The 12,980-nt window shown below is 42.3% G+C and overlaps 1 protein-coding gene across 5 annotated transcripts in view; it reads right to left on the reverse strand.

Annotated features, from left to right (window-relative positions):
- Nucleotides 1-12,980, reverse strand: part of LSAMP (limbic system associated membrane protein) — a 979,688-nt gene that overhangs the window by 144,736 nt on the left and 821,972 nt on the right. For all 5 annotated transcript variants that reach the window (XM_056490684.1, XM_056490700.1, XM_056490665.1 and 2 more), the window contains one exon: nt 10,874-11,106. In XM_056490684.1, coding sequence (XP_056346659.1) covers nt 10,874-11,106 — 233 coding nt within the window. The remainder of the gene's footprint in view (nt 1-10,873; nt 11,107-12,980) is intronic.

Genomic DNA, 12,980 nt, shown 5'->3' on the forward strand with positions numbered 1-12,980 from the left:
TACTTGCTGTACACCAAAGCTGAGAGCTGATCATCCCAGTTAACAGAACCTTAGGAGATGTCCCAGTCACCCACTGACTCAGAGTACAGTTTACAGTACTCTAGCCCTAACATAGAATATCTTCGGGTGATATAGCTCTGGTCTCCTTCCTTGGAATTTTCCCAAAGCACCAGGCAGTGCTACCAACCTCTCTTATGACCAAGCCAACCATGGCCAGATGCCCCAGGTCTACCACATCACCTGCACCCTATGCAGAGCTGAGTATCCACATGCCCAGACAGAATGCAAACAAACTCACAGGTCCTGCAGTCTGAGTGTCTCACAGCTTGAGGGCACCTCATGGTGAGGTGCCATTATGGTCAAATCCTTGCACCACAACAGTCCTTTCTCCACACATTCAAAGGGAATGTCTCCTTACCTTATTAAAGACAAAAGCCTTTTCTTATACTGCTAATAGAGAAGACACAGAAAGGAATAAAGAAGATAATAAATAGGCTGCCAGAGGCCCAATTTACCCACCCCAAAATTAATGAATCATTCCAATTAAATTATTTGCCCTAAATTAAAACTTATCACCAAAATCCAATTCTCATTTCATTAAAGAGAACCTCCCTAGCTATCTTTTTTTTTTTTTCTCCACAGATTTTTTTAGAGGTAACCTTCATGGAATGGGGGAGAAAATGCAGTTGTAGTCTACTTTTCTATTTGAGAAGCACCAAAAGTTTTATTTTTGAAGAACTCCTCCTCATTCTTATATGTGTCCACAAAATAAAGACATTCCTAGTAGATTTTATGAAAGACTATTGATGCACAAGATCATCAAATCAAATAGTTAATGTAAGGGAAATCTGATACATGAATATGAAGGGAAATTCAAAAGCAACATCGCTGATGCCTCCATAGCCTCTGACTTTTGATATCAGAACTGAGAAAGATCACAACCCTCATTTGGGGATTTCCAAAGGCCCTTTCAGGAAAAGGAGGACACACAAATTATGGCACTCCCAATGCATTTTTGAGAAACAATGGGATCTTTCAGACTTTCACACACCACTACAACTTCTCAAGCAGGGCTTGGTTCCTGCTACCAGGGCTCTGCTCACTGATAGCCTGAGCTGTGACAGGTAAATCCCAGAACTGCCAGCAAGAGTGGCCACGTGCTTGTGCACCCTCAGACTACTAGCACCAACCTTTGTTCCCTTCCCAGGAACCTTTTTCCTATTTTCTGCTGGAGAGTAAAACCTTTTAAACCTAATATTTGTGGTTTAAAAAAAAAAAAATATACATTTTTCAAAAGCTGTACTTGGGTTTTGAGAAAGTGCTCTCTTTCTGAATAATCTGTAAATGGAAGCCATATGTCTCAGTATCTGTTTCCTTTTTGTCTGTTTTGTTGTATGCACATTTGGTGAGTTATTTTTCCCCTCTAACTATCACATCTTGGGCTTTGTTAAATGAAACTGCTATTCTGTTATTTTGTTGGTGTTTTTCTTATTCCCAAGCAGCCAACTACTGACATTTTAGCAGCTATACAGGAAATGTGATATAAGCAATTATTTTCTCAGAGTATTTCTTCACTTTCTGGTGAGTAAGAAGCTGGTTCTGGGGTAGCAATTTCAATGTTTCTTAAGATAAAAACAAGAGCTGGAGGTGTGAAAAAACCATCAAAATCCAAACCCTGAAAACCTATTACCTAATACGATTTATCATTCATTGCTTTTGTGGAAAGCAGGGAGAGGCATATCCTACAAGGCATAGCCTGCATACACACCAAAGGGCAGACTGCAGATCCATGCAGGAGATGAGGGCCAGCACTGGATAGAGATAAATGGGAGGAGAACAGTTAATGTGGGTCAGCTGGGCTCAAGCTGCACCATGCAGACACAAGGATGTGCTAAAATGCATAGCACAGAGACCAGGCCCACTTGCTTTTGCCCACCCTAATTTTAGAAACATCATCTTCCCCAAACTGACAATTTCTTTATTTCCATAATTAATTCATATTAAAGAATAAAATTTAAAGCTTTTAAGGTATGAAACAAATGTGCTTCTTTCTAAAAGTCTTGATGTTGTTTTTGAACTGCTGGCTCAATTTAGGTTTATTTTACAATCTGTTTCTAGCCAATTCCAATTTCAAATGAAATCTTGGCTCCAATGGAGCAAAATTCCCTTTAATTTCAGTGGAATCAAGATTTTGATCCAGGTTTTCATTCACTAACAAACAACTATGATGACTGTAGATGATAACACAGCAGCCAAAACCAAAGAACATGAGCTGGTGGACCCCAGGAATCTGGAATTTCATCCCATGTGGAGTTTTGAGCATGGCAGATTTGCAGCATTGACTCAACTGGAACCGATGAAATAAGAAAAACAGTCAAAAGGAACACAGTGTTCCATGAATGCTGGAATTGCAAGTCCTGGGCTACCACAGCTGTGTGTCCTAGGTCTGGTTGCCTCCTACCTTCAGACCTCTTGACTGGCTTTAGTCAAGGGGGCATCCATGGACAGTAAAGCTACAGAAAAGTTTGATCTGAGTCAGAAAAATGTGGAATGTGAATAACCTTAGCTATCACCAGCATTGCAAGTAAAGAGACAAACTGACCCTAAAGTTTCTAATGGAGACTAGTTATATATACTTTCTCATTATTTTGTGTTAGAAATCCAAAGCTTCAGATCAGATATTTTTGACATTAAAAAAAAAAAAAAAAAAAAAAAAACAACAGATTTTTCCTAATTTTCAAGCTACTAAGCAGTTACAGGCCTGCCATGTAAAATGAATAACATGTTTATTTCTGATTATACCAACAGTTCTTTTCTGCAAAAAAATCTTAAGAGGATGTGGCAAAAATTTTTTTTCACTCACTACTGAGAAGACACTGGCAATCATGAAGGGTTCAGGCAATGGGAATCTATGACTTAGGATATCCAAGGGGACATACTTTCTTGTGGGGGCCAATTGGGTCAAATTTCAAGGCTCAAAACAAGTCAATGCAACTATTGTGCTACCACAGCCTATTTTTTAAGCAGTGGGAGCAGGAACACACTTGGCTTTAAAATGGATTGATATGTTAGCAGTCTTGCAGCCAATGGTTATTTGTGCTCTCTCGAGCAGACTTGGTGGTGGGACTAAGTTATTGCTGTGTTAGGAGCTGAGAGAAACATATTGTCCCTACTTCCCTGTCTTACAGCCCAAGTTAAGACTTGGGATTGCAGACTGAGACCATCAGACTGAGAAATAACAAGGCAAAACTTTTTAAAGCACTGGTGTGAATCTAAAATCAGCTAATCAGACAAAATCACACAATATCAGCTGATACCACTGTGAAGAGTCTACTTAAGCTAAGCTGATTTATATCACTAAGGACTTGGATTATCACATCAAGATCCTTCCTCCCAGCCACAGGAAAGTATTCCATGTATTTTGTGCTATACTTCTTTCTCCAAAATGAGTAAGCATTTTTTTAAGTATTCTGTTTTTGTTTCCTGCCTGCACCTGCAAAGCAAGCACCAAAATATTTCCAGAAAAACCTCCTGATTTATGCACTAAGAAGTGCTAAGCTCCAACCAATATAACAGAGCCAAAGTGTAAGTAAGCTGCATCGTATCATTCTAACCATGCCTGAAGATAGGAAAATGGAAGTTAAGAAGCATCAGGACACCATGGGGATGAAATAAAAATACTAAATGGGGAGTGAAAGGAAATTCCTTGGTAACTTATTAAACACCAGGTGCCTTTTCCTTCATTTTGTGATTTTGCCAAAACAAAGTATCACAGAAAACCTAGAAAAATTGCCACCAATATTATTGTGTGGCTAACTTTCTGGAATTATTTTTCTGGTAGAAATGTATAGTCCATGGTAATAGCAAAAGAAGTGCAGCAAGATCTAACATGCTTCAGTTGCCCAGAACTAGTCCTTGCCCTCTCAGCTTATTTTCCCCACCAAACTGCTGTCACTCCCTTCCAAGTGTACTGGACTTCTCTATTCCAGTCCCCCTAATAACCTGAATTTATCTCCTCCCTTCATTTTTTTTTTCTTCTCCCCCACCATTCCCAGTAAAATGATCTTCCTTCCTTCCTCCCAGAAAATTCATATTCCCATTTATCTCATTATTCTTTGCAACAGCATGCCAAATACACTGTCATTTTCCCATTGGTGTTATGTCCGGAAAAAGACAAAGTGGTCTGTGCTTGCTCTTACCTACTGCACGTTCCCTGGAATGAAAAACACTACAGTGTTAGTACTCAGAAAGATCCCTCCAATTTCTGGGCTCTGTGCCCACAAAGCAGGGAAGCCAACATTTCTCAGAGAACAGCACCTGACTCCAACACCCTTGCTGTCTAGCTAGCAAAGGAAAAATAGCTTCAGCTCTCTTCAAACTGCTCTGCTTCCAGCGCTGGCCAAAGAGGTGGGAATGCCACAAGAAGGTGGGATCCCACCACAGACCTGCTGAGCTCAAGACCAGCCAGGCTCCAGTCTCTCAGCAACCCACCACAAGCAATGACAGCCACCAATGCAGCACTCTGGCAGGAATAAACACCAGTGAGGATTGACAGAAAGAGGTGTGGAAAGGCTAAAAGGATGCATGGCTCCAAAAGGACTGCTCAGATGGGGGCTCCTCCCTATAGCCAGGGGACAGACACTGACATTTCCACTGGTTAATCTGTCTGATGAATTTTGGATGGATACCTAAGGGTGAACTGGATTGTGCCTGAGAAAAGTCTTATCTCCTCACTTATGACAAAGGGAGTCCAAGACAGCCCACAGCAATAGTAACATCTACATTTGGTCAGAAGAACCTCATTCTGTATCAGGTGCCAGGCTAGTGACCACCAGAAATTACCTCCATTTGATATCTGACTTCAGATACTAGAAAATATACTCTTGTGCCTTGCATCGGTTCTGGTTAGAAATCTTTCTCACAATCCCAAATTCCAATGCATCACCTTTCCCTATTGCTGCCCTCAGAAATGAGGGCAAGGGCTGGGCAGATCACAGAACCACAGAGTTGCTCAGGTTTGAAAGCCCTCTAAGAACACTGAGTTACACCAGCACTGCCAAGTCCACCATTAAACCATGTCCTGAAGTGCCACATCTACACATCTTTCAAATTCCTCCAGGGATAGCAGACAACACCCTCCCACATCAGCCCTAGACCCAGCTCTAACCAAGGGCCTTGCTGGGAGAACAGTTTATGTTGGGAAAGGCAGACTGGCCTCAGCTGCCTGTCTGGGTAAAGGATCTCTCTTGCTGTACCAGTCACCAGCACAAAGTCTAATTTCAGGAGAATGGACTGAGAGGGTGCACAGCTAATCTACTCATAGAGTTAATAATAAACTCTCTATGGTTAAATACCAGGAACAACAAATACATCTTTATATCATGTTGAAACAATGACCAGTGAGTATGAATCTTTGCAAGCAAGGAGCACTACAAAGGCAATTCATAATGGAGAAAGGCTACACTCTGTACTTCTTTTCACACACTGATGCCTATCAGTTAGAAAGTAAACTGTAGGATTTGGCCTTAGCTGCTATGCACTTGACTTTGGTTTATGATTAGGGCTGGCCAGTAAACAAGCACTCCTCTTTGTGAACATTTGCTGCTGACATTTCCAAACTTTTGTTTGGTCAAAATGATGAAGCCCTTAATTCTTTTTTTTTTTTTTTTTTTTTTTTTTCTGTGAAATAAATATTAAACCAAGGGAGAGCCCACAATCTTGACAGTCAATAACTGGGAATCACAAGAAATACTATTGAGTCAGCAGAAATCCCAAGCTATGAGTGAAAATGTTAATGTGTCATACCTCAGCTGAGTATGTTTAGGTTGTAGATGGGCTGTGGTAATGCTAATGTGGTAATGCTTTTTGCCCTCATAATTTTGACCAGAAAAAGCACCTCAGAACTCTAAAACCTTCCGGATTAAATTTTAATCAAATTCAAAAACAATGGAATGGTTTTTTTTCACTGAAAAGTTACAGCTACCTCCATTCAAAATGATGCCTATATGTAAAGGCCCTTGACAGCAACCATTTGCTTCCTCCTAGTAGAGTTACTACTCCAGATTGACTTGGATAGGCCTAGGTCTTTATTGCATAAATTTTTAAACCCCATGCATGCCAAGATCTCTTTGCCTTTATGTCTGTCATCCTGGTGAGACAAACAAGGACCACAGGAATTTTTCCACTGTTATCTAATGCCTCAGAAGGGCTTGAGAATATAGTGCTAAAAGAACAAGAGCCCAAGGTAATGCTGAGAAAGGTGCAGCCACTGTGTCCCTGTTACAACTCAATTCTCCTGGAACAAGTCACTCAACATACTAGAACAAATGATTAAACATCCCATTTATAAGTCCTGAGAGGATAATAGTGGAGTAAAGGAAAAAAAAAAGCAATTACTTTTGGCAAATACGTATCATGACACCCCAGCCTCATTTCCCTTTTTTTTGGTAGGATAGCTGGCATAACAGATAATGCAGAAGCAGTATGTGTGATTATATGATATATCTTGACTTCAGAAGATCTGGCAGTCTTCAACAAGCTAAGAGAATACAGTGGATGCTAAATCTCCATCAGGGTGCTTCAAAGAGCTGCAATCAACAGATCGTTCTCCACCAGGGATGGAGAGCTTAGTGGGCTGCTGCCACAGTCTGCTTTTGTGTCCTGATCTCTTCAATACTTTAATTAACACCTTCATGATGGAACAGAAACAAGGCACCTGACTTTTGTCGATGACACTAAGATGGGGGCAGTTGCAAGTGCTTTGGAGCCCAGGATCATAAGTAAACTGAAATGGTCTCCATGGAGAGAGCAACCAGATGGCATCCAACAGCAGTGAGCACAAAGCAGTATTCTCAGGAAGAGAGAAAAAACAATGTTCAGATACAAAAGTGAAGAATGAGCTGCAGACCAGTAAGAGAGGATTAGAAAGACAGGAAGACTAAGTAAGTGAAAGCAGTGAGGCACTCATATGAAAAAGGTAAATCTCATTTCATTTTGGGGTTAGGTAAGTGAAGTGTGATATGCAAAACATGGCTGGTACTTGTATCTGCATGACTGAATCCTAAACTGGAACTCTTGGTTTTGGACAGTACATTTAAGGAAAACATGTAGACAAATCAAACAGTAGTGAAATATATATGCCACAGGGGTTGAAAAAATACGACCTCTGTAAAGCAGTGCGCCTGTTAAGCTGCACTAGAGATCTCTGAGACACAGGAATTAAGGGGTTTCAGGCAGATATAAGTAGTTTTGAGGAAGAGGAGAAATAATCACTATGTGTCTTGGAAGAACCAGAAATAATTGGCAGCAAAATCAATTTGGATCATATGTTAATAAAAGCTTCCCAAATGCAAGGAGAGTGAAATAATGGACATGCACCAGCTATGCAGGCACAGGACATCTTCAAAAAATAGATGTATGGGGCAGCCACTGTAGAGCTGATCTTGTCTCACTGCATGGGGAAGGACCAGACCATCTCTTCAGGGCCTTTCAAATGTTTACTCTTTTGATCAGACAGCAGAAATAACTGAGGGAGTAAACAGAAAGCTTTGCAACTAGCCATTGTACCCAAACTGAAGCAGCACAAAATGCTTTGAGTGAGGTGGTGGCTCAGAGCAGTCTCTTGGTGCATTCACCCCAGTGGAGAGAGCACCTGGTAACAATTGAGCTGTCAAGGACAGCCACCCCCAGCCCAGTGGACTGAAGGCAGTGCTGCCCCACTGGATCAGAATGATGGAAGGGATGCCCACAGCTGTACTAATGAATCTTCTGGCAGCCTACATTCTACTAGCAGGGATGGCTTTATGTTTCAAGCGCTGGAAAGAGTTATGAGGACAAATTTTTCTGCTTTTAGCTGTTCATGAAGTTCTGATTTTTTTCCTAGTGTAATTTTATTACGCCCCTTTTATACCTCTGGAATGTGCCCAGTTGAAAGGGATCTTCTCCATGGATGTGCATACTTAAGAGGGGAAAGGAGCAGACCAAGTAGGCTGTTTTTGCAGATTGGTGCTGGCTGACAAAGTATAACTGGTTCTTCCCATGAAAATCCTGAAGGACTTGGGCACATATATTAGAGAGGTGATGTCCCTTTTTCTGTGATATACTTCTGCAGCTCTGACCAGCAGAGTTCACCAACCACATCTCACCCCAGGGAAAGCTGATTTTCTCAAGGCTGAAAAGGACCTGGTGCTAGAATGCAACTCCATTAGACTGCAGAGATCTAAACACAGCAAAGACTCAGGACACAGTGAACCCTGCCTACTTCAGCTGTCACTGTGGACATGGAGTGGTCCCCAGTTTTAAGGGCTCCAACAGCACTCTGGGATCTGCCTACCCACTTATTAGTCTCTGATATACCTATTCCAATTGTGCCTAAGGGTAATAGAAGCTGTGTTCTCACAGGGGCTAGACAGATGAGGGAGTTGAACTGGGAAAGATTAAGGATTTGTCTTTGGTAGTGGGATCCAGAAAAATCTGTGACAACACTGATTGAGCAGAATAGAAAGCCTGGACATGGCCCTAAAGCAGCCCATTGTCTCCAGGGGCAGCTGTCATTGCAGTATCTCTCACTGGCAAATCCAGGCATCAACTATGTGCACAAAACTAGCAATGAGTCTCTGATCCTGGTTTGTTTTTGTTTTCCTGAGCTTGTTCAAAGGAGATCACTGACCATCATTCCAGAAATTCTCCTCCCAGATTACCAGACAAACTGGTTGACCACTCTGTCATTTAATATTTCAGGACCTTTATTTTCTTTTATTTATTTATTTTTACATTTGAGATGCCCAGAGCTTCAAATAGCCTATGTTTTGAAATGCATGAACACAAAAACAAGAGAAGTAAATAAACTACATAAAATCAAATAAAACTAAATAGTTTAGTGTGACTCAATATCTAAACTCCTTTAATTTGTACTAGTAGCAGACTATTTTTCAGGCAGACAACCTGCAAGTCTTAGAAAAACAGCAATCAATATAAGAAAATAATGCTCTGAGACTACAAGGATTATTTTCTAACACACATTATTTTGTACTGAATTAGTTTTATTAGTTAAGATTATTTTTAAAACATGTTTAAAATGAGGCTAACTTCCAAATTGTAAAGGATTTAGTATTTATATTTTCCTTCACTTTTTTTTCCAGGTTAAATTTAGTTTTAGAAAAATTAAAGCTATGAGTTTCACCTAATTACAGGATTATACAGTAAGCATAATATCACAATGGGTCTTTTATGAAATCTGTGGCAGGTATTAGAACAAAGATTACCCACAGATACCTTATTTACAGGCATCTAGAGTTTAGGAGTGTCAAAACCTACATTTTCTCATTCTCAGAAAGGTGGCAGTAGTTCAGAGCCAGATACCCACATATTTAAGTGAATGCTAAGCTAGAGAACTCAATTTTGCTGCTTAGGCCCATACCTAATAGGCACAAATAAAATTAATAATACATATGCATGGCTCTAGAATTCATTTGTCCCTATATTTTTCTTGACAGGTAAATGGAAATTGTGTGCTGTTAGATTTCACCAGCAATAAACCACCTACAGAGGGCTGGCTCTCCTCTGCTGCAGTGAGCAGCGAGGCAGGGTACACCTCCAGGGCTGGGGATGCATTTCACACAGCAAGCACTCAGCCAGGCTGGGAAAGCTGCTCTGTGTGCAGGTGTGGGCCTCTCTTTGTGCTGCTGGGGGAGGATTCTGGGCAAGAAAACCAACCAGGAGCCTTCTGGCTCACGACACCTGTGTGTAAAGCATCACCTCTGATGGCATGTCCAGACTTCTTCATCTTGCAGATACTTGGGATGCTACTTAGCCCCTCAGTTTGCCAAGTAGCACCAGCAAGAGGAGAAGTCCTTTCCTGCATGCATTTATAATCAGAGATTCAGAAACTTGCTGGGGGAAATCAAATCTGCAGCCTTGTGGGTTACTAGACAAATCAGGAGAAATAACAAATTCCTGCTTGAAGGATGATATAGAAGCTGAACATATCTGCAATATGTATCAAACACATTCATACATATCTATCACCTAAGCTGCTCTGTAAATATTTTAGATGAATAGGCAGATAGACAAAATGGCATGAAAATTAAAAGCAAAACTAAACAAAACTGGGTAAACTCACTTGTTTGGTGTTCTGGTCTGGACAGGATGGAACAAAAAGTAAATGACCTTACCAATAATTGGTGAACTCTTTAATTTGTTTACTTTCTGTTATGCCAAATGCAGGCAGACAGATATGCTGGTTTGCCAAGTTTTCTGTTCCTTATCAAACACACAGGAGAAGGGCAGCTAAAAGAGGAGAGGGCAACATAAGGTGTATAGCAGGTACCTCAGGTACCAGATTTCACACATACCTAGTGATGGTGCACCCTGCAAACCAATGATCCAGCATGGAGAAACTCACAGGAAAATTAATTCCTTAGCTTGGCAAAGAGTTCACTATGGAAGGCCAAAAAACACAGCACGGTAGCTTGTTGACACAAGAAAAAAGAAAGGAAACCTGAGGAAGGAGGAGGCGAAGAAACCAGAGGGCTCTCTGGGAAGAGATGAGGCACAATGTTGTGAAAAGTGTCATTATAAACAAATGCTTTTCCATCAGTGCCAAACAACCAGAGCCAGGAGCCAGGTTTGCATTATATTAGAATATGTCTTGGCATCACCGGTGTCCCCTGCTCTGTTACCACTTTTACAACGAAAAACTGACAGCAGAGTAAAACAATGTTACACCACAGTGGAAGGGAAGAGTCCAGCTGGCTCCTGTGTAAACATAAGAGACACACAGGCTACTAACTCTGGAGTTTCTCCTATAAAAACATAGCTCCCTCCACTCACTGTGTCTCCATGTCCTTGTTCTCCCATCAGGCATGTTGCTTACCTTGCACAATCAAGTAAACCTGGGAAGTCTTGGGATGATGCTGTGTCTGCACTGAACACGTATAGGACCCCTCATCGTAGACATCCACTTTCTGGATCCGCAGGCTGTATTCCAGGGGGTTTCTCTTCTCCAGCTCTACTCGAGGGTCCAGGGACCACTTGTCCTCTCCAGCAAAAATGATGCCAGAACGGTTTAACCAGGCGACCTTGGAGCTTCTGTCTTCTACATAACACCTGCAGAGGATGAAACAGGTAAGGGGGAGATTAGCAACCCTCTCCATCATCTCCCTTTTGTTCTTTCTCTTTACTGCTTTGCTTAGAAACTTCACAGCACACTCCTGCCTTGTCAGTGAGCCATAAAATCTTCTCGTCATTGCTGTCCTATGGACAAATTTTTAGCAATTTAACTCTTTCAAAAGTTTCAGGAACATTCGTTTCATAAACCCATAGGATTTGGGGAAGACATCTTTCTTGTTCTCTCTTCCTTTTGCCTGTGGCCTACAGCTGCACCAAAATTTAATTTGGAAGGCCACAAGAGATCTTGATCACCAAATCCTTCTAACCCTCCCAGTGAGAAAGGCTGGAAGTAGCTCTTCGCTTGCTTCTCCCTCACCTTCAAAAAGCTGAGTATACAACAGTTAAACTCCCAGACCCCTTCCAGCCTGGAGGGAAAAGGTTCAGGGCTCCAGCTTTGTCAGCTCAGAGCACAGCTCCTCCATCCCTCAGTATCAGCAGCACAAGGAGAGGAAGCTATAGGGTATCTCCCATCTACAGCCTTCTGACAAAAAATAATTTTATGGAATTATTTCACTGTTCAAACATCACCCTCCTAACACATACTTGCTGATGCACATCTGCTTGTTTGTGCAGGCAAGTGCAGATTTCAGGCTGAAAATGAGAAGCTGTGGGAGTGTCACTGTCATCCCTGTGACACATGCAGCATGTCCTGTGAACATCTCAGGTGGACAGGAGAGGAGGAATGACAGCTAGGGGCAGCAAGCAGAGGAGCAGCAGGAGAACCAGCCACTGCAACGACCCTGAGTGCCAACCTTCACAAGTCAGCAGACAAACTAACCCTGTTGCAATTGTAACTTGACAACTATTTTGTTTCTTGAGGGAGAGAATAGCTGCTGTGAAGACAAATGCATTTTTGGCAAAGGCACCTGGTCTGTACCACTCCCCACCACCAGAAGGAGATCTGCACAGAGAAGACAAGGAGCTGCTGCTGAGAAGACACATCCTGCTCACTCTCAGCTGTGTCTCATTCAAGAGTACCAGGGCTGAGGAAGACAGGCAGACACAACACCTCTTCCACCCTGGCAGCTGTACCCCTCAGGGCTGGACTCAGACAGGCTGAGAGCAGGCTTGCCCTGCTGCAGGTCACATCACATTTGCTCTGCAGATAAACAGGAAGCTCATACTCCAGAGCTGTTGCTCCTTCACCTCTCAGAGCTCTGCCCACAGTGTCCCAGCATCCAAATAACCCAGCACCTCTTGCCACTGCTATTACAGAATCACAGAACAGGTAAGGTTGGAAGGGACCACAGTGAGGTCGTATAGTCAAACCTCCTGCTCGAGAAGGGTCTTCCTAGATCATGCTGCACAGGGTTGTCTCCTATTCACTATTCATGCAGATGTTGTATTTGAGAGAAGAAAGAGAGAGGATAAAGATTATTGCCTCAAGATAAGACAAATATTTGACAGTAGGCTTTCATACAGCCTTTTAGCATGGGTCAGACATTTTCCAAGTTCCTCTATTTGAATGCATTTCATTCATGCTGTGCTGCAGCTGCCTTCCCTTGTGATGTGACCCCACCATTATGGCTGGCACCTCACACCCACTCTCTTTTGGCATGCCCATGGATGTTGTCCAAGTTGTTCTGGGGTTACTTGTGGGCAGGAGGAAAGCCAAGCTGCGTGGGCATCCATGGGAGCCATGCCATGCTGCTGGCCAAGCTGTAAGCAGCTCTGTCTGATCTGACAAACATTTGCTTTAGAGAGCAGCCCAACAGATCCTGCCCTTTACTGACGTTGTCCAGCCAAGGAAGGGAGTGAGAATTTGGCCTTCAGGCCAGAGCCCACCCTCCTGGCCAGGTGGGCACTTGTCC

The sequence above is a fragment of the Oenanthe melanoleuca genome, chromosome 1, assembly GCF_029582105.1.
Source record: "Oenanthe melanoleuca isolate GR-GAL-2019-014 chromosome 1, OMel1.0, whole genome shotgun sequence".
NCBI lineage: Eukaryota > Metazoa > Chordata > Aves > Passeriformes > Muscicapidae > Oenanthe > Oenanthe melanoleuca.